The following is a 27,197-nucleotide window of genomic DNA, read 5'->3' on the forward strand; positions in this document are numbered from 1 at the left end:
GGTAATCCTGGTACACCTGCCAGGGGGTTGCAACTCATACCACATACAGAACTACAATTTATTTATTTTATTTTTACTTGAAAGTCAGCTGTAAGGAACAGAGTAGGGAGGGTACCTGTCTGGAGTATTATACACTTTTCTCCAAGGGTGGAAATTTTCTTTTCCATATAATTGGGAATGCACAAATACTTAACAGAACTATGTCATTGATTCATCTTGTGAAAAGTTATTTAAAGGTTTTATGGCTTTATATTTTAAATTAAATTCAAGAGTCAACAGTCATTGTTATGCTCAAAATTTAGAAGATTTTGTCATGTTGCCTCCTAGCCATGTGTTGGAGGATCAACAACTGATGTATGTCGTTGAGGTATAATTTGTGGAAGACACAAAATTATACTCTGAGGATATAAACAAGGTAAGGATTTACCAGGCAAGAGGCTAAAAAAATTAGTGAATAATCAAAAAGTAATATCCATTTTGAAGTAAATCAGTCACCCTGTGTACTTTCCTTTACATTGATACACTTTGTTCACAGTGTAAAGTAAGGTGACCATATTTGATATAAAAATGTGAGAATACTATGAAATTATGCTTATTCATGTTTAGACTGCTCAGGCCTATAAAAATAAAGCTTATTTAACTAAATTATGCAAAACTAAAAAAGCTAACGTGTCTAACTGTATACGCAGTGTAAAGTTACTACTATAGGTGTTTGAAAAAGCTTCCTCTTTCAGTTACAGAATTTATTTTGTGCATGTGATAATAAAAATGGCATTGATTTTTTTTATTAAAACAAAGTTTTGTTTAACATATTTAAAAACACATATCTTAAAGAACAACAGCAGCACAATATTGTAAAATAAAACAAACCAGAAAATAAAGAAAAAACACAACACACGAAAAAACAAAAACAAAAAAAAATCATTCCTACAAACTAAGCAAACTAAACAAACAAGTAAGCATACTAAATGTAGGCCCTTAAGATTCATTAAATATCTTAGCACATTATTTAACTTAGTCCCTGGGTTACATACGAGATAGGAACTATAGGTTTGTTCTTAGGTTGAATTTGTATTTAAATCGGAACAGGTACATTATTTTATTAAATGCAATTAGGTCAGAAGTTTGTCTCTACATAATATTAGGCAGTGAGGTGTCAGTTACTATATGAAATCCTCAATGTGAGTTAATCACAAACAAAGCAAAAAAAAAATCTTAATGGAGTCTAGACATTCATTAACTTCTGGAGCACAGCTTTGACATGCAAAAAGAAACAACTGCAGAATTTGTCTTGGTCATTAAAGAGTTACAAGAGGCTGCAGAAAAAGCTCACTCACCTAAGATCACCCACAACCTCAGCTGTGTTTAGCTAAAGATTTCTTCTGCAAGTCAACCCGCCCATCCACCTCTAAAGCCTCTATTCTGCACAGAAAAAGCAGGGAGGCCCCATTCCTATCTATGAGGTGTCCATATGTCAGATGTGCTTAACCCATGGACTACCTGAACAGTAACAATCAAAATCATCAATATCAAGAGCATGGTCAAATACTCTGTTCCTAATATACCAGGTAGAGTATTGAACTTTTCCATAAATGGCAGACTTCTCATGTGTGCCATTTACCGAAAAAGTTACATCAGAATCATCTCCTTGGTCTGCTTTCAGTAGTTCCCTGTAAAAAAAAATCTGCTTCAAAGCCATTTGGACTTTAGTTAGTGTGGGTGGTCATGAGTAAATCCAAAAAGGCATTGACAATTATGATACAAAATTTAAATCCTGCCCTAGGTATTCTTCATTTACTAAAGTTGCCAATAACCTACTGACTGCAAACTCAAAGGTCACTTTATACTTTTGCTTTATGTAATGCCTTCAGCCTTCCAAATTGTCAACTATTGATTATCCTTGCCGATATTGTAACTTTATGTGCCAATGGTTTTGCTTTAAAAAAAATGTAAGCCTTCAATTCTAGACAGGACTGCTCCATGTCCTGCACCCCTCTGTCTTCCTATTCTGTTGGTATACAACAAAGCACCCTAAATAAGCTAAAATGAATTTTAATAATAGTTATATGCTTAAAAGTACTTCTTGGCTACCAGTATTTATTTCCTGTTTAACTTGCGTATGTGTCTGACTAACAATTACAATTTGCATAAAAATACTTAATGCTTTACAGGGGCATTGTAAACAATCTAGTATTCCTATACTTAGTGTATTTATTGGATGCATATTAATTCCATATGAGGCTTTCTGACATTTTTGTATTAAAGGGGAATTTTTGGGAACTAAGTATGCAAGAAAACATTATTAATTAGTAAGTATATACAGCTTTTGTCTCAAAAAATGTTTTTTACAGGTTCAACTGTGAAACCATGACTATTTCTAAATACTACTTTCCCTTAAAACTAGCAATGTTTTGACACAGTTTTCATGGATAACCCAGCAAGGAAAAAGAGATACGAAGTACAAAAAATAATAGGTAAATGTAGAAAAGCATAGAAAAAAACCTTGGTGGAAGGATTATGCCTGCTTTCTCTTTGGCTGTTTGGGTGGTTGTCTGATGTTTGGTTGATCATTGTTAGCTCATCTGTTAGGCAGTTAAACTAGCCATGGCCTGAGTCACACACCTACAAATACCTTTTTTCTGTGTTTACTGTTTATGCCAACTAAAGCTCCAATGACCAATGTTCCTGTTAGAATATAGCAGAAGCATACTGTTCCTATTGCTATCACATTCACACCTGAGAATAAATTGCATCACCCTTAATGTTTATTGTGTTTTGCCTCAATAAATCTGACACCAAAGAGTAAGTTGTAGTAGTAGCAACTTTCTCCTGTTAATTAGCAGAGATAATCACAAAATCAATTTTAATCTTTTAACCTTCCCCGCGTATATCTTGTATTTTTCACAGTTCAATTATATATATATATAATTTTAGGTGCTACTATAGTGTGATTCCTACCATCATTGTTGTACCTACCTCACATCTTATTGATAGCCCACTATCACAGAAACGTCATTGTTTACCTTAGTAAGCATTATAGCATCATAGCAACCGTCCCTACTAAAAAAACTACCTCACCTTCTATTTCATGAAGATTTACATTTAAAAAAAATAAGTCACCTATTTCATTAAAATTCCCATTTTTATTAGCTGTTGAAACCAGTAGAAACAAGCATACAAGCAAGAAATAAAATGAAAGCTGGGTTTTTTAGGCATAGCAAAATGAATTGGGTGAATTATATTGAGCATCATATAAAACACATTGAATTAGATGATATATGAAATACATAAATTGGATATGTCCACCCCTGACTTTTTAAATGGGATGTAGGACCTATATACTTGACAAAAGTATCCCTGACTAGATTAAAAAAAAATGTTGAATACTGGTAAAGTCGGCTTCCTTAGGGGATCTGCGGGCGGAGTTTTGTGACTGTAAATAGAAGTGATATGTATATGTTACAAATTGGTACACATCACTATCATACATATAAAGTAAAACAATATAGATCTTTGAATATATCAGTTAATACATTTACGGCACAGTGTAAACTGTGATACAAAAATATTATGGTACATATAGCTATTTCTAAAATCTCCAATAAACATGACCAAGTTAACATTTCTTAGAATATTGTAAGATTCTTGATTAGGAGTTTGTATCCATATGCAGAAAAGTGTTGTATGTGTATGTGTTGTTTGATTGTAGGTATACCTGCTGTGATATTACATGTAATAAATGCTATTGTAGTGGTGATACTTGTGTCATGGTGTAGCAATATATTTATGAAATTTTATCTAGTGTACAAGAGTCCCAGAGTTGTAGGTAGTTGTTGAAATATTCATGCAGGATTATCATATGATGTCAATTAGTGGGTAAAACATGTTTTTTGCTCGCTAGAAAATAAACAGGGAGGGTTGGTTACTGAAAATTATTAGACGCTAAGCTTGCAGTAAAAAACAGTAAGAAAGTGAATATAGAAGTGTCTGGGAGATGAACATACCTTTACAATGTAGCAACTGGCTGCAGAGTTTCAGCAGAAGGAAGTGCTGTGAGTGTCAAAGACAAGGGCTGGGAATGGGAAATTCCTGCTCTTATAAGGCTTAACTGGTCGGCGTCCAGAACAACATGGTGCATCGGCGTGGTGATACCACACTGCGCAGAAAAAATGAGGAATTCACTTCCACCCTTTCCTGCCATCACCCCTATTGACCACCCATATGCAAATACTGGGCAGCTCAATGGTCCGTGGCTACATTTTGGTTTTCCTAAAAACCCCTAGCTTTAATTTTCTTTCTTTGTATACTTTATTTGTAGGGGTGGCATTCTTTCCACTGGTCAGTAATGTAAGGAGACATTTTTCCTACTGGCCACCACACTAATGTACTGTGACCTCTGGTTATAGAAATTATAGCAGGGGTTCCCTGAAGACTTATTTATTTCAAGGGTTCCCTTAATGAAAAAGTTAGAGAAAGGCTGCCCTCACATATAAGTCTTTTATACTATAAAATGTATGAGATTGGTCAGAGTCAGTCCGGAATTGAGATATTTGTCAAGGCAAAACATTCAAAGTCCATTTAAACATAAACATTGTCATAACAGATCCACAGAGTTGACTAACTTTTTTTTTAAATGGACAAAATGCCAAAAAGTTCTGGGCGACCTACTTTTTTATTCTGTGGGATAACTGTAAGTGTGGCTAAATTGTGGCCATGGTTACTATTATAAATTTTGTTAACTCTGCCTGAGAGCCTCAGCTGAACAATTACTATTACACTCCACTATATATGTGTTTGAGTTCCCCCTACCTGCCATCTGTCATGCACTAAAGCCACATACACACACACACACACAACACCACCATGTAAAAACATCTGCCTGCACATTTAAGTATCTGCCACAGTAATATCTGCACCTTCAGATGGTTATGTGTGCTTTATGTTGCATAGCACCCCTGCACCCTATAAATGTGGGAAGATATGCTGAGAAAAGTGAGACTAGTTTACTGTAGCCACTGACCTGTACTAACTAGCAGCATTGTTATATGATGAATAGCCTCAACCACTTATAGTAAAAAAGGGAGGATCTGGTTTAAGCCTAATGGAGTTCAGAAACTGAACCTCATCAACGTTTGTGAAGCAACATTGGATGAATGGAAAAAGGTAAACAGAATTTTATTAAAAAATTAAGGCAATTGTTTATAATCCACAGTGCTTAGGAAAACTAAATATTATTTTGTTGAGGTTACATCAAAGAATAATATTCATATAGTGCTTCATTTTTCTAAAATTGCTACAAACCAGCCAAAGGCTATTTCCACTTCTTTTAGGGAAGTGGCATGGAGAATAATGCCAGTTTACTGAATGTATATGCCACGCTTAAGCGACAGGTACTGCCATAATTATCAATGGCCAACCCCTATCTTTGGACTGATCTGAGGTATGCCCTTACTGCTTTTTTTTTAATTGCACAGTTTCTTTAAACCAGAGGTTCTCAAACTTCATTAGCTTGTAAGCCGCATCAAAATATGGCAAATCATGGAGGACCATATGAAAACGAAAAAAAAGATTTCCTCTACATTAACTTTAAAGATAACCCATAACAATATATGAGAGCTGTTCTACCTGCCTAAATTTTGTTTTCCCGTCCATCTAGTCCTGAAACAGATATAACCCAACCACACAGCATGATAAGCCTGGTGACCTGACTTTACTATGTTCCTGCTATAGTTAAGTGACACGGACATGTCTCATCCTTGTTCCTTGTCTTTAATTTGACAGTAAAGACCAGCAACACACTAATGGTATCATCTCTTTTCTTCAATCAGTACCACATTTTACCTAATGAAAATATGTTTCTGCTTATGATATGATTCTACTCTCTAATATTATTGATGTTATCATTGCCTATTTTTATATATTATCATTATATGTGTAATGATATATATAATGAGGGAGAGGGACTACATCAAAGCATCCTTTTATATTTTTATTTGTGTTTTGACATATTATTAGGTTTGCCTAATTTTCTGCGTTGTGAAGCTTTGTAGTTTTACGTAAAACTAGGTCATTAGGGTTTCTAGAACAACCCACCCCAACCCTACAACAACTACCGTATTTTTCGGCGTATAAGACGCACTTTTTCTTCCCCAAAACTGGGGGGGAAAAGTGGGTGCGTCTTATACACCGAATACATGTTAAAAATAATAAAAAAAATCATACTCACCCGATCCCGCGATGCTGCGTGCTTCTTCTCCTCGCTCTCCTCCCGGCTGCAGCGCGTGTCTCCTCCTCTGAGCGAGGAGAAGCCGGCACATGTGCCCTCGCGATCCCGTAAGCAGGCTGATCCACGCGCTGCAGCCAGGAGGAGAGCGAGGAGAAGCCGACAACCGTGCCCCCGCGATCCCATAAGCAGGCTGGATCAGCCTGCTTACGGGATCGCGAGGGCACATGTGCCGGCTTCTCCTCACTCAGAGGAGGAGGAGACAGGTACATTGACACAGAGTGATTTTTTGGTATTTTGTTCAGAATCTTTTTTTTCTAGATTTTTCTCGTTTAAAATTGGGTGCGTCTTATAGGCCGGAGCATCTTATGCGCCGAAAAATACGGTATCTATTTGAAGTCAACCTAAATCTCACATAGCATAAGGACATTTTTCCAAGATGTGGTTTCTCAGAGTCAAACTACATTGTCATCGGTTATTTATTATTTATTTTTAATACTTTCAGAAGTTGTATACGTCCTTTTGACTGTAACACAAAAATCCTTATACCATTGCTACAGCACTTAGGAGAATGAGATGGGGTTTGTGTTGAAAGGTGGGAGGGATGGTATCTGCTTGAAGATCTATTTAGGGCCCTGGTGACCCATTGTTTTTGTACTTTTGTTCATGTCACCCATTTTACTTTACTATGAAAACATAGGATGGTATCCACAGTACACATATCAAGGGAGTTACTAGCACCAGTTGTTTACCTTTGCAGTTTGATTCGTTTTTTTGCATACTTATCACCCAAATAAACCAGGGGGAATAAAAAGGGAAAGTCTACATAAAAAAATACAAGAAAGCAGACAGAGTGCACTGGATAAAGTGGATAACACATTGTTATCTAAATCTATAGAAAAAAATTAGTGGGTTGATTTATCTAGGTCATGGTATATTTAGTAGTAGTTTAGTCTTCTTGACTTATTCAGTAATGTTGAAGACATATGCAGCTTTCCAAACCACTTCAGTTCCAGTATGTGTTTGGAAAATACTCAATATTCACACTTGGTAGGGCTGACACCTTAATCCAATCACCATGAAATATGAAAAGGCAGATGTTGAATGTCCAAGTGTAAGAAAGAAGGTGTGAAAGTTAAGGAACTCCAAATCCTGATACTCATCAGAATTGAAAAAGCAGATTAAAACCCTATTCTAGCTGTCCGATGTTCTAGATGTCTGTATAGGTGTTAGTTCTTTTATTTACATATCTGAAGGTCATAGAGACATCAAATTACTATTCTAAATTGACCACTCCTCTTAGTGATGTCAACACACTAAATAAAAATAGTTAATAGACTGTTTACAACTAGAAAGGATGTCCATATACTAAGTAATATCCAAAACAAAAATAAACTCTTGACAGTTGAACAGAACTGAATATGTTCATTGCTGGACCTTTGTTTCGGCACCATCTGTTTCAAGTACAAGAATATGTCCTGCAGAAAGAAACATGGCTGATCTATGGGGTCACCAGTATAATTTATTATAGCTAACTTGTATATGCAGGGGGTGAACAAGAGAGCCTTGAAGTCTTTGGTTTAGGTATGTGGATAATACATAGTCAGAATAAGAACAAATAAAGGACATCAGAAATATAAGTTTTTAGTGAACACTGTGAACTAAAGCATTAGGTTTACATGGTCCCTTGTTGGACTGTATGGTATGTGCCAAGCAGATTGGTAAGTTGGACAGGACATGCACAACAATAAAAGAATATGAGTAACAATGACTGGATAAGTTAGATAAAATTGAACTTACAAGCAGATCCCATCAGCAGTCAGGTCACATCCAACAGGTTTGTGTTATTGTTACTGAAGTGCCAGCAGTAGGAGAGGTGTAGAGTAGGAATGGAATACTGAAGAGGGCATTGGAATTACCTGTTTTCTTCAGCCTCCAGTTGTATTGCCTCTGGATATACACAGCGCAAGCAAGGATAGACTGTTTTATCTGGATTCTAGTGTAGTGTGCAACTTTTAAAGATTGTACTTTAAAGAATATGCATATGACAGTGTCTCCTCAAAGGGTCCTCCCTGACCCACTTATATTTGCCAGTTTTCATTCCTTGGTCACTACAGGTGACAGTCCCTTAGAATTATGGAAAGCATATGTCCTCCTTACTACAGAGAGTGCTACCATCCAATTGCTCCATGTCCATGTCCTATCACATAAAATGCAACTTCTTCCCCTAGGTTTGGGAGGGGAGCATACAGAGACACTCTCACTTTTCCCAGCATTGGTAAAGTGTAACTGGCTACTTCAGGTTGTCTGTGCAGTATGGTGCCAATTAGCAAATCTTGCACAACCATCCTCCTGTAATACCAGACCCAGTAAGCTGCTTAAGAAAAAGTAAAATACTATTACATGTTATATTTTTAAATATTTTATGCTAAATGTATACAATGTTTATATTGATAAAACAATGTATATTTTATAAATCTATCTTATATCTAAACTCATTATAGCTGGATGCACATTAAAATAAACTTTGATTTACTCCTTTAGTTTTCTTTATATCGATGTCCTGAATAGCACTACTTTTGAGTTAGATAAATTTTTGCAACTTATTTTACAAGATCAAACAATTGTTCATGAAAGCAATAGTTAACAAAGCATGCTTCTGTTTTATTCTCTGGAATGAAAAAAGCTGCCACTTTAGCAATTCAAAACCACTTATACATAGAGTTTTGTATAGAAGATTTTCTTCTGAGATGTTTACAATTTAAATGAAACATGTCAGGTCAGGTATGAGAATTGCCACTGTTGGCTTGTTTTGAAAGTGCGTGTGCATGTGCCAGGGCAAAAATCCTCATCGCTACTTAAAACCGAACTATAATTATGCAATAAAAACTTGCGAACAGGCAGGATTTTTATTGTGGAAGGGAAGGTGATGTATCTTCTGCAATAAAACTTACCTGATGGTTTGCAATCTTTCTTTTTATGATGGGGAGATATGCCAGGACTGAAAGCGTTTGCACACGAGAATTACATAAATTCACACATTGCTATTCAAGATAGTCAAAGATTGGAACTGAGGAACAGGTGAGTGTATTTAAGACAGCTAAGGTTATTTTATTTTAGAAGGGACATCACCTGTCCCTTCTGCAATGAAAGACCTAATGACTTCTTTATTGTTAGAGTTTATTTCTGATTTATTGACTCATTGACCTGTTATAAATATATACAAATCAGTTGTTCCAACACTTGATCTAAACATGCCAGTTCTTGAGTGACTCATCAGGTATTGAAGGAGAAAAGTGACAAATGTAGAGCTTGCACTTTTCATCTAGATTGGTTCCTATATATGCAGAGCAGCAGTTAACTTCAATACCATACTTGCTGTAAAATAGAATTGGACAGTATTTCTTGGCTCATACAGCTGTTTGTTTAAAAGGCATTTTCTTTATTTTGATGTATGAAAGTGTGTCATGCTTAGTTGGTACTAGCATTGTAACACCAAACTTCCACAATCTAAGAATCCTAAAGTTGATGAATATAAGGGTTAGTCATAGTAGAAACGCAGAGTTTAATTCTTTACCTGCTTCTTGGCAGAATGTAGTTTTCTCGCCAAATAGGATGCTCAATATAAGATAAAGGGATGATCAATAACAGTATATACAATAAGGTATGTAAGGTTTATCCAACAGGTAAGTTCACTGGTTTTGTGCACTTATAGTGTTACAGTTGTGTGGGTATGATGTTCTACCAGTGCAAAGATTTAGCTGGGTCCACAGAAGGACAATTCTCCTCTCCCGTGCATATTTCATGTCTCTAGATTTGTCAGATATGTCAGTTTATGTATGAGATAACTTGCTTTTTTTTCCATTACCTTCCAGTGTCAATTATGTGTGCATGCATGGACTCTCTAGAGCAGGGGTGCCCAACAGGTGCCAAAAAATATGGGCACCCCTGCTCTAGAGCAATTTCATCTTCAGGTAGATTGAGAAGGAGGATCAGACTAAGTACTTCCTGAGCTGTAGAGCAATAGACTGCTGATAACTTGTGTTAAGAGTGGCACAAACATTGTACGAAATAGTAAATCGTTCTGAGTTCTCCCAGAAAAAAAATTCTGGCTGGTCGTTTTTCATGGTTGTGTCTAAGCTCATCATCACAAAGTCAACCATTTTAGTGGCTGCTATTTGTCATCAAGACTGTCTAGCCTCCTTTTGGCCAGATTCATACTTTAAATTTACAGGTAGTGGTCAAAGCATCCAATGTGTCTTTCTTTGTAGAAGAGACACATGTCTTAGACTCCAGATAAAGGATAGTAAGCCATTTGTCGTTGCTGTGTTTGTCCTCATCATCTGGGTATCTACCTTAGTAAATGCTGCTGAAAGTTAAGGTGGTTGTCCAAACTGAAGGTCCATTGTGGATAGTGTTGGTCGAATAGCTCACTATTCGATTCGGCAGCTATTCACTCGAATATAGCAAAAAAATTCGGGTGGTCGAACATCGAATTCGAACACCATTAAAGTCAATGGGAGGAAAAATTTGGGTTTTTTTCAGCACTGTGTAGAGCTTCTACAGCCTCCAAACAGATGTAAAAAGATACATTGTAAAAGGATACATAAAAAGATACATTGTAAAAAGATACATAAAAAGATACATTATAAAAAGATACATAACACTATTACATACTCCTGTACTTCACATGAAGATTAAAGAGCACATGTCAAATCTATTTTAGGCTAAAGCTAGGTACACACTTCCAATAACTATTGTTAGAACATGAACGATTACAATCGATCAATGATTATGCACGATTATACTTGAACAATCATATTGTGCACAATTCTGTACATGCTGTAACAATATGATCGTTCATATATAGTCCACCAACAGTGTACACACACTAGATACAATCGTTTGAACGATGCAGGGAGGGACATGTAAAAGAGAAAGTGTACCGCAGAAACATGCACTATCACTGAACGACCGTACACGATAGATAGTGAAAGATCGTCGGCCAATCAGATCCACCGTGGCGGTCGTTCATTTCCAACGACAATCCTCGTTCGTCGGTGTCCTTGGTCCCTTTTTTTTGGCCAATCGGTTGTTCATCAGTCGTTTCTAACGATAATTATTGGACGTGTGTATGCAGCTTTAGTCTACACGGACTGCATTCCCATGGGCTAATCTACACCAGGACGTTTCCTTCAGGCACGTTTTTGAGCGTTATCTTAAACGTTGCTTGCAACATTTAAAAAATTAAAATGCTGGATAAACGCGGGAAAGTGCTTCCATTGAACTCAATGGAGGCTTTTTCAAGCGTTTTTAAGCTTTTATGAAAGCTTGCATTGAAAACAATGGGGGCTTTTATAAACATTTTTAGCAGGACTTTGGAATCTGGAAGCCCCCTTTAATAAGGAGACTCCCAGATCTCCACCGCCCCACCCTGGGGAATGAGTACAGGGGTACATAAATCCCCTTACTCATTCCCTGAAAGGGTTAAAATATAAGTAAAAAATAGGACAAGGCTTTAATTTAAAATTATTTTATTAATGTGTGTGTTTGTGTAATTTAACTTTTTTTTTTTTTTTTTTTTTTAATGACAGGATGATTTCCAGGGTTGCAATGAACCTGGAAATCCTCCTGAAAGTGAGGGATTGCAGGGCTCTAGGGGTTAAATGAGGACAAGCCTCTCCATTCACCCCTAGTGCTCTGGCTGAAGTTTTATATTTCTGAGCCATTCAGCACTAGAGATGAATGGGGAGACTTGTGCCCATTCATCCCTAGTGCTCTGTGATTGGCTGAGAAAAGCTCCGTTGATTGCTCTGCTCCCTGAGGAAAGGGAAACCCTGATGACAGCAAAGTCATCATCAGGATTTCCCTTTCCTCAGCAACTCAGGGAGCAGAGCAAACAGCGGAGCGTTACTATGCTGACAGCTCTGCTCCACTGATCCTGGAGGCAATATGAGGGCAATAGAGGTTGAATGGAGATACTATCTCCATTCATACCTCTACTGCTCTGTGATTGGCTGAGGAAAGGGAAACCCTGATGATGCTTGAGCTGTCATCAGGGTTTCCTATTTCTCAGTAAATCACAGAGGAGTAGAGGTATGAATGGAGATAGTATCTTTATTCAACCTCTATTGCCCTCCTATTGCCTGCGGTTACAGCTAATTGAAGGCACGTNCTTCCAATTANCTGTGACCGCACAGTTCCCACGGTCCAGGAATCCCACAATGACATTATGATTCATAATGTCATTGTCGGATAACCTGTAAAAAATAAAACAAGTTTAAAATAAAAAACAGATAAGAAATAAATAATTTAAAAAAAAATGCAGCAAAATTCGGGTCGGGTCTACCCGAATTCGAACAGCCATATTCGGGTCGAATATAGGGACAACCCGAATTCGAACATCAACACTAATTGTGGGCATCTGTCTGGATCATTCCCAGTGACTGGTAAAAGTCAATCTTCTAGGGGTGTTGCCTAGCTATACAGTGTCCATCTAAGATTGAACATTGGAACATGGTGACATTGTGTTCCTCGGCCAGTAGTCGAAGCATCCTATTTAGCGTTAACACACTCCTTTAATTCATGGTATACTTATCTGTCAAATGACTATGCTTAGAAGCTTGGGCTACTTCATTATGCTTATTTTGTTAAGTGAAACCAATTACTTTCTTTAGACTTTCACTTCATTACCAAGATAAGTATGAGATTCCCTTGGCTAGGTGAACATTCTCTACTCCTTTAGTTCATATAATTTTTGTATGTAAAAAAATGTGGTTGCATAGCCATTTAATTTATACTTTTCAGAGCACAAGTGGAAAAAAATAAAGCACAAAGCATGTATCCCTGATTATGTGATATGAGCATTGTTTCAAAGACAAACATCATTTGCTTTCTGGCATTCTTGCCCCCCCCCCCCCCCCCCAAAAAAAAGAGTTTTACTAAGTCCAAAAAATATCTTCTGGTGGCAACTTACCAATCCCCCTAAATCAAATCCATACTGCATTAAATCTGTTTATCCGATTTTCACCAGTTGGGCAGTTGGGGACTTTGATCCCTTATTGAGCTTTACTTTTTGAGTAAACCCTGCAATGTACCTGAAATAATTAGTGTCAAATGAATACATAATTCTATAGCTTTTGATTTTAAATAATTTTCTGTAAGGTACCCATGTGACATTATCATAATAACAGTGTTAACTGGCAGATCCTTTGTCTACTCACTTGAAAAACAGTCATTGGCTCATCATATCTGACCTTTGGGTAAATGTAGTGGCATTGACTAAATTAAATAACTTTTATGTTTGCAAAATATGTATTAAAACATTTGACTTCAATCAACAATGGCTGATGGTGACTGTTTTTTGAAAGATAAAGGTTAATTAACCACCAAGCACAAAGAAGGTGATGAATGTGTTTTGCAATGTTTTTCCATGTGCTTCTACACCACTGTATTCCTCTGACACCAATTAGTGTAACTGTGTACAGACTTACGAGGTTTTGGATTTTATCGGAGGATTTGAAGAGTGTAAAAAAAGGGCACTACATCTCAAATGAAGTGAACTGTGACATTCTCTCTGTATCAAAATTATATTTGTTTTCCAATTAATGACATGCATAGGGAAAAGAAACCAAATGCCGTGAAGCTGATAGCATTGCATTAAAGAGCTTGTTACACTGTGTGAAAAAAAAAACTCCCTATATAACCTGATGCTCATAATTTAAATATGTCACAATTAATAATGCTAGGAAATCAGGAAATTCAGACTAAAAGAGATGCTCAACCCTTTCAGTTGGGGAATGGTGCTAACAGCAGGATCCTAGTCCCTACAGTCTTTTCTGATTTTATGTTTGAAGTTTTTTTTGTAGCAGGTGGAGAACCACTTTCTTTGTGCTGTTTCGCATTAAAATATCCAAGCAGGTATAGGCACTCAACCTCCAGAGCAGGATATGTATTTTGTGTCTTAAATGTAAATGACTAAATCAACTTAAGAACAAAACCCCAACTGAACTTTCAGTTTTTATAGTCTAAATACATACACCAAAACAAAAGGTTTGGACAGTTTTTTTGGATCTATTAATGGAGCAGTGAATCTGACATGCCCTGAAACCTTACCTGGTGGAGAATATTCCAGGTCTGTTTATTCCAATGACAATAACTAATTCTGCGCCAGGGAATGTTTCAGTGAATGTCAGATTCACCCCTTTATAAATATACCCCTTACACAGCCCTACACCATGTGTGGAAGCAGTGTCATCTCTACAGAAGTCAGAAATGCTTGTTTGCTATTTTTCTGCAATCAAAAAAGCGCATTTTCCCTGGTAATTAGAGCAACAGTTGCCAACCGGTGGTCCCTGATAAAATTTTGGTGGTCGGCAGCTTTGGCCAGTGCGCCCCCGAGCAGGGTCAGAAGAAGGACCCCACTGGCCGCACATGTGAGGTCAGGAGACGGTAATATTAGGGGTCCGCGGGACTGAAAAGGTTGAATTTGAGATATCCAGTTCTAATGCGGCCAGGGTATGTCTGACCTCTACAAATGGACCATTTCTTGCACATAGAAAGCAAGGTTTCTTCTCCATGGAATATTGGTAGGAGGAAATATTCTCAACTCAACAAGTGGTTGCTTTCTAAATAAAATTTAGCTGTAAAATTTTGCACACTATTTGTTTTGTGCTCCTGGAAAGAATTTAGCTGGATTAAACTGAAAGTTCAGTTGAGCTTTAAGTTTAAGTTCTCTTCCAATTTTTGAATCAGGTAATATATAATAATAATAAATATTATATATATTTATCATTCATATGCTTCAGCAAGACCTAAATTATATTTGTATTTGTCCTGGTAACCATTGCTATTGGAAATCACAGTACATGACAATTCAACAAGTTGGGTTGTCACCAGAACAAGAATAGAGGGGAAATCCTTCAATAGAGACACTTTTCTAGTGGAAACTGTCTAAAAAAGCAGCTCTCACATTTTGGAGTAACCACCCCCTACTATATACAAAATTAAATATGTTTTGTTGCCTTTATAAAGGGAAACTTTAAAGTAGACCTGTAATTGTTAAGCACATGGTAAACTTTATGGTAAATGGCACAATTACAATCTTTGAATTGCCTATGAAGTGCCCCAGGAAATATTCAGCATAATAAATCTCTAATGGCTAATTTCTAAATGGTACCACAATAGGCATTCTAAGAATATATTACCTCCCCTGTATGGACAATCACAAAGTTGTTTCCTGTTGTACATAACACAAAGTTTTCATCGAGTTCAATGATTCACAAATTCTTACCTTTGGTAATGAAAATACATTCAGGTTAAATGACTTTATATCTACTGTAACATGGTGGCTTTAGAACTGTGTGTGTGGAGTCTGAAAATTGTATTATGGTCAAAACAGTTTCTTAACTATTTATCATCTACGATTTCTTAAAGAGCACGCTGGTTTCTTCAATATTCATTCAAAGAGAAACCAGTATGTAATTGTGGTAAATAAACTTCTTACAAAACATGCACTGAAGATGATTTCATTGGGGATCCTCATGAGTACAGTGGGGTGGATTTACATTTCTGTGGATTATTTTTTGTCTCTGCTGGTCAGGCTCTTTTAAACCAGGCTGTTTATGACTGTTAGTGACACTAAAGTGCTAAAGGGCTGCAGCTTTCAAATTACTAAATAGGACCTGTTGCTGGCTTGTTGCAGTTGTTCCCCAAGAAGGGAATACTTGGAATAAAATAGTTATAAAGGAGTCTAGATATATAAAATGCTCATTGAAGCAGGACATCTTTACTTTTGTTGCGTAAGACTTTGCTTTATGTACACTTCCTTAATCCTTGTCTGCCATATTTGTTCCTCTGCCGACCTTCAGGTTCCTATATGCCACATTCTATATTCAAATTAGAAAAGGAGGTCAAAATAGGGAGGAGAAAAAACGTATCTTACTTTGCATGGCACTTTTTTCATATCTTCACATAAAATCTAAAAAATATGTGTGCCCACTTTTTGGTAACGGGCCCTTCCCCTTTTGTTCCTCCATCTCTCTAAAGTAAATTAAAATGTAACTAAACTAAAAAAAAAAAATACCTTCACAGATCCTCGATCCCTGCAGGTTGGCTGGATTGGGTCCCGCTCCGTCCGGTTATCCGTCTTTGTTTCCATGTGAAGGAAGCGCTAGGCCTCATCATTTTCTTTACTTTTCTTCGACCTTCTGCCTATGTCACCGGATTTTGCATTGCGCAGGCGCGAGATAGTGTGATGTAGTCTGTGGTAAATGGGAACTAAAAGAGTGCCGATTTCAATGCACATGCCTGAGATCAGCATCCCCCCCATTAAAGAAAAAGTACCTTCTGCGCATGCACCAGAACATTGTCTACCATTTTATGTAAAGTAAAAATTTTAGTTTAGGTTTGCTTTAAATAACTATATGTCTAGCTGTATTTTTTAATAACTAAGAAAAAAAAATCAGACATAAATTAGACAGATTTTCAAAATTCCCAATAATATATATATTAGACCATGGAGGGTAATTAAATATATTTTCCCAAGATGCTGGTAGAATGCATTCATTTCCTTCAGCCAGGACAGAGCACTATTCCCCTCCCCCTCCATTACTGCCCTTCCAGCCTAACTTTTGCATCCCTCTCCCTTCCCTGATATTCATTCCTTACTACCAGGATAAAGTGAAGGATGCTCTTACCTAGTGATAATTTCTTGCTGTGATATATCCATTCCTATAGTTGAATGTATTTTATTTATTTAGTTGCAATTTTTTTTTTATATCTGTTATCAACTTGTATGGGACCTAACCAAAGATTTTAAACTATTGCATTTCATACAACTTTGCTTTGCCTTGTTTTTTTTTTTTTTTTAAGATGACATCTTTTTTCCTAAATACATGTTTCCAAATAGTAAATTGCATACCACAAAACCATGAACCCTGCAAAATAATAAAACGACCTCTAATTTTGAAAACTCTAGTATACAGAAACCCTCTAGTAAACAGAAGTAGATTAAATCCAGGCTTACATGTTGTCTCAGCTGTTTGTCTGAGCATTATTAATAATACAGAAGTATGTTGTATGACTTGTAATCATTTCCTAATCTCTTCAATTACTGCTTAGTTCTTGCCTATTCTCTTGTCCATGACCTCATTAGGCAATTACTATGATTGGAAATGTTTTCATGTTATACAGACTGGAAGGACCTTTGAGTTGTAATCATTTCTGTGTAACCTCTTGATTTAAAAGGCAGTGACAGATGAGTATGCTGGACATTCAACATTTTAAACATTCAGCATTATATAAAAAATAGTTGTGATTGCTTATCATGTGTATATATGCTGCACACTATAAAGTCCATCTCACATTCTGATGACATTTATGAAAGCAATTGATCTGTAGCCCTATGTATATATCTTGTCATTACATTTCCCAACATATCAAACATAACTTCTTAGTGACATGAAGTCTGAAAGCCACATACTATGATAGGCAGACACTAAGAAAAGTATGAAAAGTCTATCTGTGATTATTCTTATCTACAGTATATGATTTATTTATGTGATTATTATTTGATTTATAATGCCATGGTAAAGAATAGTAGTTAGTCACATGCAAACAGACTTATTCTGTAATGTTGAAAATATTTCATAACATATCTAGGATCTATCTAGGGCTGTCACTTTCAAGAAAGTTTTAGATATGATTCCCAACAGCCAATTCCCAATAGATTTCTAGCATTTTTATTGTTCTGTCATCTTAACATCATCTAGTTCCATTACAAGAATAACCTTTATGGAGAGAGAAACATTGCTGTGCAGTGGGATCTTCAGTACCCCTCACTGTAATTAACCTTCCTTTGAACTCATTTATTGGTTCAGGTATATATGGATGATATTTGGGTAAAAGCTTTTAGTGAGAATCTAAATCCAGTGGATAAAAACATCAGTTCTGCCTGTGAAAATGGACATAACAATACACTTTCTTTTTGTAGACTGTTACATTTCAAAGAACAGTGTGAGTTACTTAGGGGTCCACTTATGAAACAGTGAATCTGATATTCTCTGAAACATTTCCTGGTGGGGAACACGTTACTGCCGTAGAAACACAAAGACCTGGAAAATTCTCCACCAGTCAATGTTTCAGGGAATGTCAGATTAACTGCTTTATAAATGGACCCCTTAAAGTCTACAAGACGCATACCCACACAGGCCAGTATTTGTTTAATGATAACTATCATGAAGCAGAACACAAACTCTGCAACACCAGAATAAGATGGTAACAACAAACAAAAGGCGTTTTCCCCAGCGTTTAACCTAAAGCTTTAAAAGACCATGTTTGAAATTTCCACGCATTCCAATGGCCTAATCTACATTTCCTTGAGGCACGTTTATGAGCTTTATTTATAACGTTGCTTGCAATGTTTAAATTATTAAAACACCGGTTTAACGCTGGAAAACGCCCAAAACGCAGGAAAACACGGGTAAATGCTACCATTGATTTCAGTGGGGTTTTTTCCCACGTTAAGCACTTAAAAATGTAAATGCGTCAAAAACACGGCATAGACCTTTTCCAGTGTTTTAAAGGCAAGCTTTAAAACGCAAATAAAAGTGCATAAAAACGCATATAAATGCAGTAGGAACATTTACATGTGTTTTTAGAAACGTCCGTGTAGACCCAGCCTAAAACATTTTTCAAAACATTTCCCCCCTTTTTTTTCCAAGCCCAGTAAAACACAATGACAGAAATCTGTATATCCAAAAGACTCAACACCCAAACACAAATAAAATGACTTGGTAAAGCAGAATTCTAAATCAGAGGAGTTTTCTATAGCAGGCATCAGAGGAAATCTCAGGCAGGGTTAACAATACTTCTTGGGGTTATTAGAGCAAAAATATAAGTGTTGTCTTTCCACTAAATTTGTAGCAAACTTAACATTTTTTTTTTACTTCTGCATATTTGTGCCCAGACAGACATTTTCTGAACCCAGCTTCCTAATTTTTATTATCTTTCTAGAATAGATGATGTTTAACTGAATCTGCTGCTAACAGGCATACTAAATTCCAATTTGATTACTGGGCATGTGGAGTAGAAAATCCAATCACATCTTTGCTTCATCTGTTTGTGAATACAGTGATAATACTAATATTTACACTGTTTTTACAAAATATTGGGACTTGCCAAAGGCAAGATCTTTAGAACAAGTCTAGAACAAGGCAAGATCTATAGAACAATATATATTTTATATATATATATATATATATATATATATATATATATATAGAGAGAGAGAGAGAGAGAGAGAGAGAGAGAGAGAGAGAGAGCAATATTAGGAGTGTGGGCCCCTTTACACTTCTCCATTCCTGTGCATTGTGTTAACGTGGATTGTGTCACATTGAATTAACATTTCTTCTGACACAGCACCTCACAACATATAGTAATTTGCCACAGGGCATTGAAACATATGTTTATCAAAACTAAACTTGGCTTTAATGCATTGGGGTGCCATTCAAAATGAATGTATTCAGTGGTATTCATTTAAAATGAATGGCACTGCAATGTGCTAATACATATAGAATTCTTCAATGTGTACTACAATGTACCGCAGCACACTAAATTGCTAAAGTGTGTTAATCCTTTATTGTCAGTGTCTTTTGTAGAAATCATATTTTTACTATTTTATATATAGTGCTGAAAACCATTGAAAGTGAAATTTGACATATTTCATGCACGGTGGCCTTATTTGTTTTTTCCCTCTATTAAAGATAATACATTACTAGTTGCAACCCACTGAAAGTACAGCTGCCACGGTACTTTCAGCCTGCTTCTTATTCAAACAAGCGGTGGACACCAGGGTCTGTCCAAAACATAAATAATGGTGAGGTAAATAGAAGTAGTATTTAAATCCCCCTTAGAAATAAAACCAGCTTCAATGCACTCATGTGAGTGTACCAGCCATCTTTGTACAGCGCTGTGGTATATGTCAGAGCTTTATTTAGATGTGAGTATTTCATCACACGGAAATGCATGGAGACATTTCAACCAAACTTGCTATGTTCCACCATCACTCGGAAATGCATAGAGACATTTAAACCAAACTTGCTATACATGACAGAGCTGATCTTTGTACAGCACTGTGGTATATGTCAGAGGTATATAAACGTATAAAAATAGTGTGTGACTGTGGGGTGGACATCAGAGTGTCAGCTCCACTGTACAGAGACTGATGGGTCTAGCTCAGTGTTTCATTGTACAGCACTATGGTATATGTCAGAGCTATATAAATCTATATGTAAAATTGGATGTATGTATGTGCGTATGTCATCACTAGGAATTGCATCAAGACATTTAAACCAAAATTGCTAGACATATGACTCAAACTCATGTGAGTGCACCGCTGATCTTTGTAAAGTGTTGTGGTATATGTCAGAGGTATAGTTGTATGTATGTATGTATGTTTGTTTGTATTGCTCAGTCACAGTGTGCCTTTTGCTTATAGTTTTACATACTTTTTTTGGACTCTTTTACAAATTTCTGGCCTGTAATAATGCCTTTTGAGAAAACATAAGGCAATTGGCCAAGTGCAATCAAAGACAAAAAAAATTAAACAACACCGTAGGCAAGAAAATCACTATAGCTTTATTTGATTCCTTTTCCTGTATAATATAAGATTGCAATAAATAATAATATTTTAGCTGGTATTTTTAAACCTAGAGTTAAACTTCACTGCAAGATCAAGATCAATGTGCTCCTGTTACTTCACTATACAGTCCTGGGACTGAAAAATCTGTTTTACCTTGCTACTGAAAAACCTGGTTATTCTGTTGTGTATTCACATTGTGTCAGTGTGTAAAGGAAGGGAGGTCCCCACTTTAGTGGGAAAAAATTGCTTTATTTGTAGAAACCCTTTCACAAACTTCTGAGTGAATGAGAGAACATGTCTTGTATCCAGGATGTAAACATATTCTTATTTTTTTCCAATGCTAGCAATCACACTCATTTACCAATGCAACCGAACCTCTGCTACCTTTGGGCCATCGGATGTCTAACCTATGCTAGATGTAACTTGACAGAGGGTGCAGATCAGCAAAGATAACTGAAAGGGCAGAGCAAATATATATTTGTGTATGTAGCTGATACACTGACAGTAGGGATTTCCCAAAGTGATCCCAGATATCACATATACCCCAGTAATACAGAGGGTAATAATATAATACTACACTACACACAGACACCGCAGTCAGTGTGTTCTGGAAGGGATGCAGGCACCTACCCTGGCTGAGCACATGTTCTCATCTCTGCCCATTCACTTCCTGCATTTCCTTATATCCTGGTGGGGTTTCTAAGGCCACTATTAGGGGCAGGAAACACTTCTTAATGAAGAGGTGTCTGTTGACTTCAACAACTTTACATTTTTCAATGTTTCAACTCGGCTAGGAGATAGAAAAAGGCAGTCCTCCACAACACATTATCCGCACCACCATACGCTTGTAACAGAACACAAACAGAGGGAACGGATAAACTTTACAGTTGAAATTTCCTAAAGCAGGATCCTTCATACTCCTATATTGAATAATTAGCTAAAACTTCTTTAAAGGGTCCTTTTCTACCACAGCTAGAAATCGATACCAGTTCTAGATTTACCAGTGTAACAGGCCAAATATGACCTGTGCAAAAAAAAATACTGGCTCTCCAGTATAACTCATTTTATTATATGAAAACACATTACATGCTGTAACATTTTTTAGTTTAAAAAACCTGAAGCAGGGGTCTGTGGTATACTTAGCAACCATTCAGTTTCGTGACTAATTTTTCAACACAGGTTTTTCAGCAAATTAATTAGTTCCATGTATTAAATTGATTTCTCTATGTTTTAAAAATCCCCATTAGGATATAAAAAATAAAAATAATTACTTTTATTACATAAAATCTACATTATCATACTTCCTGAAACCCAGGAAAACAGATAAACATTCAACTGAAATACAGACATGTAAACTGTTTAATATGCCGGACAGTGGGGGAACTACACCTCTAGCACCCCAGGCAAAATGGCAAAGCTACCAAAGTGCAGGATCATTTTTTTAAACAGGTCTTATATATTTTTGTCATTGTTATAGGTCTTGCTTGGTAAAACTGTATGCTACAGATTATTTATCTCTCATGAATAATATTGGCTTATCTGGTTGTTTCTTGTATAGTATGTCCTGAATCCTGCTAATAGACTGTTTTATTTGATTTCTGGGATCAGTGTCTAAAAAGCTTTTTGGGGGTAAATAGTGCATTTTACAGTCTGAAGAAGGGGCAATCTTTCCGTATCTCTGTGCTTATGGCACCAGTGGATCCATTCTACTACCTGCCTTCTCTTACTTAGTTTGGTGCTCCAGACTATACTTAAGATCATAGGTTACCCTGGTGGATGCTGAGGACATATAGGGGGGCATTTGTCATCCAAGGCTTGAGGACCAGCCTCCGCCCCCTTGGGCAATACACACAGGGATCCCTCTCCCCGTGTGCTAAACTTAATTTCAGCCCCCCGAACATAACAAGTTGCCAGATATGGGGTCTCAAACATAAAATCCTAACAACAATCAGGGATCTTTTCCCATGAAAGTGGACCTAAAGTAAAATAAAAAAGATGACACCTTTATTTGCACAGATCTGTTATGTATGCTGCTGTATTTAAAAAAAAAAAAAAAAAAGTGTCGATCTCGCTGCACATGAGATCACACGTTAGATCGCCATCTTTCTTTTTTCAATGACAGAAAAGTCGCTCCTGCATATGCCTGTTCTTGGAGCCCCGGAATTTGTGAAGTGCATATCCAAGGGTCCCCAAATTGACCCCCAGGGGCAACTTCCATAGCATTAGGCATTGTGGTACTGCCAATTGTGTTAACACTGGCAGTGAGGTGGCACTGCGGTTACCCCTTCCTCATGCCATGGAACCCTGGCTTGGGGGGAAGCTCAGTACCGCTTGCTGCTGCTATGCGAGGGACTGGCGTGGGGCATGCTACACATAGCTGGCCACTTGCCACCAAGCTTATCTCACTATTATTATTATATTCTTTATATATATATATATATATATATATATATATATAAATTTTTTTTTTATTTTTTTTTTTAACTATATTTTGAGTAATACACCAATACTGTTCATATATTCTAATAAAATAATTTGAAAAATCTGTCCTTGTTTTTCAATAATTAGTATAGTTCACCCAAGGGGGTGCTTTTGAATCATTCCTTGAAAAAGTGGGCTCTGACCCAAAAAAAAGTTGGGAACCTATGCTTTAGATAATGCAACTGTTCTGATACTGTGAGCAGGGCAGGATTTTATAATGCACATGTAGTAGTGGAACTCTAGCTTTCAAGACTATGTAATGAGCAACACAGCATATAAAGTGCAGTAATTAGGTCTATGTACTGTACAATGTAGTTTATATAGAGCAATAGTCGTATCTGTATAATACACAAAGTATCAAACCTGGTATGCAGGTTAGGACTATATAACATACAATATGGAGTATAAATAAAGAGTATAAATATGTAATATACAACATTAGGTGCTCAGCTTGCCCCCTTACACTCTTGGTCAGTGTCCCCCTTACATTAGTAATCAGTGCTTAGTGTGCTTCCTGATATCAGTTCACAGTGCACCCCCTCACATTGGTGGTCATTAGCCAGGATGCCTCCTTTTGTTAATGGTCTTTGCACAGCGAGTTCCCCTACAAAGGACATCAGTGGGCCCCTTACATTGGTGCTCAGTGTGCTCCCTTACACTGATGGTCAGTGGTGCCCCTAACACTGGCGGTCAGTACAGTCACAGTGAACCCCCCCCTTACATGGGTTTTGTTTCTCCTAGATCCAATAGGTATATGGGAAGAAGGCAAAGGGTATTGAAAAGCCTTGAATCTTTGCAACACCAGGCCGCTGCTTATGGTGAGAAAACCCACAAGATGATTGGAATACATAAAAACTTTGCAAAATTGTTTCATTCACATATCAATACCTTTTTATTTTGACATTTTCTGTTCCTTTTTAATAACATTTATTTTTTATTATGCCGTTTACCACACAAAAAGGAAAAAGCAGGTGAATGTCACCAATGAAATTTAGGCTCCTCCAATGCCTTTAATTTATTTAATTTTAAAAAAATTCTCTTGAAATTCTGATTGAATGATACAGGAATCCTTTACATTTGTTGTAGACAATGTTTATAGATAACATTGCCATTAAATATTAGTTTATAATAAAAATCTAGGGTGATAAACTATACCAGAATGTTGAGAACAGATGACAGATGAAGACTGATCAATATGTATATAAATATTTCCTAAGTTGCCATAGTCCCTTTTTTCTTTACAATGCCCGTGATGAGTTTATTTCAGGTTAGATTAGTCCGTTTTCAGTTTATATTAAATAGTAGATATCTTCCACAGCGTTCTGAGTACGTTAACCATTATAACTTCTTTAACTCTTGTACCCATGACAACAGGAAAATGATAGTTAGGTTTCAACTATTGCAACGTTATGTCCAAATCCTAACCTTATTTTGATTCAATTAAAAAATCAAAATAAAAAAGTAAACACAATAGCAGAGGTAAACTCTTGACTTCTTAAGAATTATTATTATTATTATTATTAATAATAATAATAATAATAATAAAGACTTTGTGCTCTCAGCAGTTGTTTAACTGCAACATGTCAGTATTATAGCAATGACAGTCTCAGTGGGAGGGGATAGTGTTGGGTTCTATTCTCACAGTCACTGCTGTCTCTGCATTAGGAGATGTGTGAAGTCGGGTGTAAGTGCTGCCACAGGCAGATACACAGAGAAGGCTAATAGCCAGCTTCCAATATCAGCTAACAAAAGGAAATAAAGCCACTGCTAACTAACTACTGATCAGGGGAAAATGACAGAGCCCAGCAGTAGGAAAGAGGGATTTAAAAAATGCCGGAGTGCCACTTTCAGCATTGATGGCTTTAGCTTTACAATAGGTAAGAAGTTTGCCTTTTGCTAAAAAATTTAAATGTTGTAAGAAAATGTTTTATGTACTGTATTGGTCCTGTGTTATTTAGATGTGTACATATACTCATTCACCTATACATTGGTACCACTGCTACCCTGCAGATGATAGCATGGGGTACATAGGCCTTTCATATGATTTGTGCTGCTAAAACTACTATAAAAGCTCTGTTTTCTACATATGAATACTGTTGTTACTTAATTTGATACTTTGACATGGCTTGAAAACACTCCAATAATAAATCAGGAAACAGTTTTGCTAATAACACTAAAAGGGTATCTATCCAGATTTGATTGCAGCGATGTGCTTTAGAAGTTTTAAAAGTTTACCTAACTTGGCTATATTTTTATGACAAAACAAACTATTTTAACTATATATAAAGTATATGTACCTAAAGGGTTTAGGTTTATATATATAAATAAAATAAAATAAAACAGAAATAAATAAAACAGTGAATCTTTCGGTGGTTGTTCAGTTATTACAAATTTAAATACATGTACCCGCAACAGACAATAGAAAAAGAATAGTATATATATATATATATATTGTGTGTATATATAAATATATGAACTGTAACGTTATCCTTGACCTTTGCAAAAGTACGTATTTTATGATAAAAACATTATATATATATATATATTGCACATTTTTAGGATGTTCTAATAATGCTGTCTTAGTTTAAACACTGTTTGCTCCGAGCTAAAGTTTGAATCTAAGGACAGCACTTCCACCTGCCTTACAGCCACTAATCTATTCATGTTTGTTTAATTAGGGTGCTGGCATCCACTGTCAAATCTCTTGTTAAATTGCCTGCTTGCTCTGATTTCTGAGGGCTCATTATACTCTTACAGAGGTGGCACCTTAATGTTCAGAGACGCAGATGCCTTGCCTCTCTCCCTGCAATAGAACAGTTTTGAAACAAGTACAAATGTAATATTTTATCCAGTGATCATTAGAAATAAATCATTCTCTCACTTGTCTGTTACAGTAGGAATAGTGTAAGTTGATTTTGTATGTGCACACACTTGTCTGTGCCCATTCTTCTAGGCATACTTCTTAAATAGATTCATAAATGCATGCATATTTTATTGTACAATGCAATTTTACTTTAGTTAGATCTAGTCATTTTCTGAGTAAAAGGGAACTCTTTCATGCTTTAAACTAATGAGTTTTCATGCTCTGTATTCTGCATCCCTCATAGCTATAGATAGGGATCTTTGCAAGAATGTGGAATTTGGTTTGATGATTTAGCATTAAATGACTGTGATATACTTTTACAAATGTTCCATCAAAGCTTACATGGCTTGTGTGTAAGCTTACTTGAGCTTCTTGGGTTTGATGAACACCATGCCCTTCTTGTTACTGTTCTTTTTATGTGACAGGTGAAAGATAAAATAGATGTACAAATCAAATGGTATCTTTAAACTAGATGTTGCAATAGTGCCAGGGGGTATAGAAGACATCATCTCAAATGCTGTGTAGCGATAATGGCAGCTGGTGTCCTTTTATGTACTGAATCCACATATTCTAAAATTGCCGCTGTTACACAACTATTCTGTGTTGCATTTAATCACAGAGCCATTGCTTAATTATAGTGTAAATCTGGTGGCAAATATTTATCTACTGTTTTCATTTGAAACTGTACTCTAGAGAAAAAGTAAGCTACTTGTTGCTACAATCACTCTGCTACCAGGCATCCAGTAGTGCCATAAAAAGCAGGAAGTGCACCATTGCATTACTTAATATTCTTCTAAGGAAAACAGCTGCCAATTAGTACAGAAAACCATTTACATCATAAAGAGTAGTTGGTTACAATTTGTAGCACAAATCATTTCTTGTGCTTTTTTTGCTTCTGGATTTCTGTGTTAGTTCATTATTTAATTTTGAATTATTTACTGGGAGCGTTAAAAATGACTATAGGCTTTATTTTTGTCTATGTCTAGCTG

General features: G+C 36.3%; 1 protein-coding gene across 4 annotated transcripts in view; it reads left to right on the forward strand.

Moving 5' to 3' along the window:
- Nucleotides 1-27,197, forward strand: part of PDE1C (phosphodiesterase 1C) — a 435,454-nt gene that overhangs the window by 51,385 nt on the left and 356,872 nt on the right. The window contains exon 1 of one of the 4 annotated variants that reach the window (XM_072412146.1): nt 25,037-25,222. The exons of the other annotated variants lie outside the window; for them this stretch is intronic. Within the exon in view, the coding sequence (XP_072268247.1) occupies nt 25,138-25,222 (85 nt within the window). The 5' untranslated portion in view covers nt 25,037-25,137. Of the gene's footprint in view, nt 1-25,036; nt 25,223-27,197 lie in introns of those variants that run through there. 4 annotated transcript variants of the gene reach the window in all.

Source organism: Pyxicephalus adspersus, chromosome 5 (genome assembly GCF_032062135.1).
Source record: "Pyxicephalus adspersus chromosome 5, UCB_Pads_2.0, whole genome shotgun sequence".
Classification (NCBI taxonomy): Eukaryota; Metazoa; Chordata; class Amphibia; order Anura; family Pyxicephalidae; genus Pyxicephalus; species Pyxicephalus adspersus.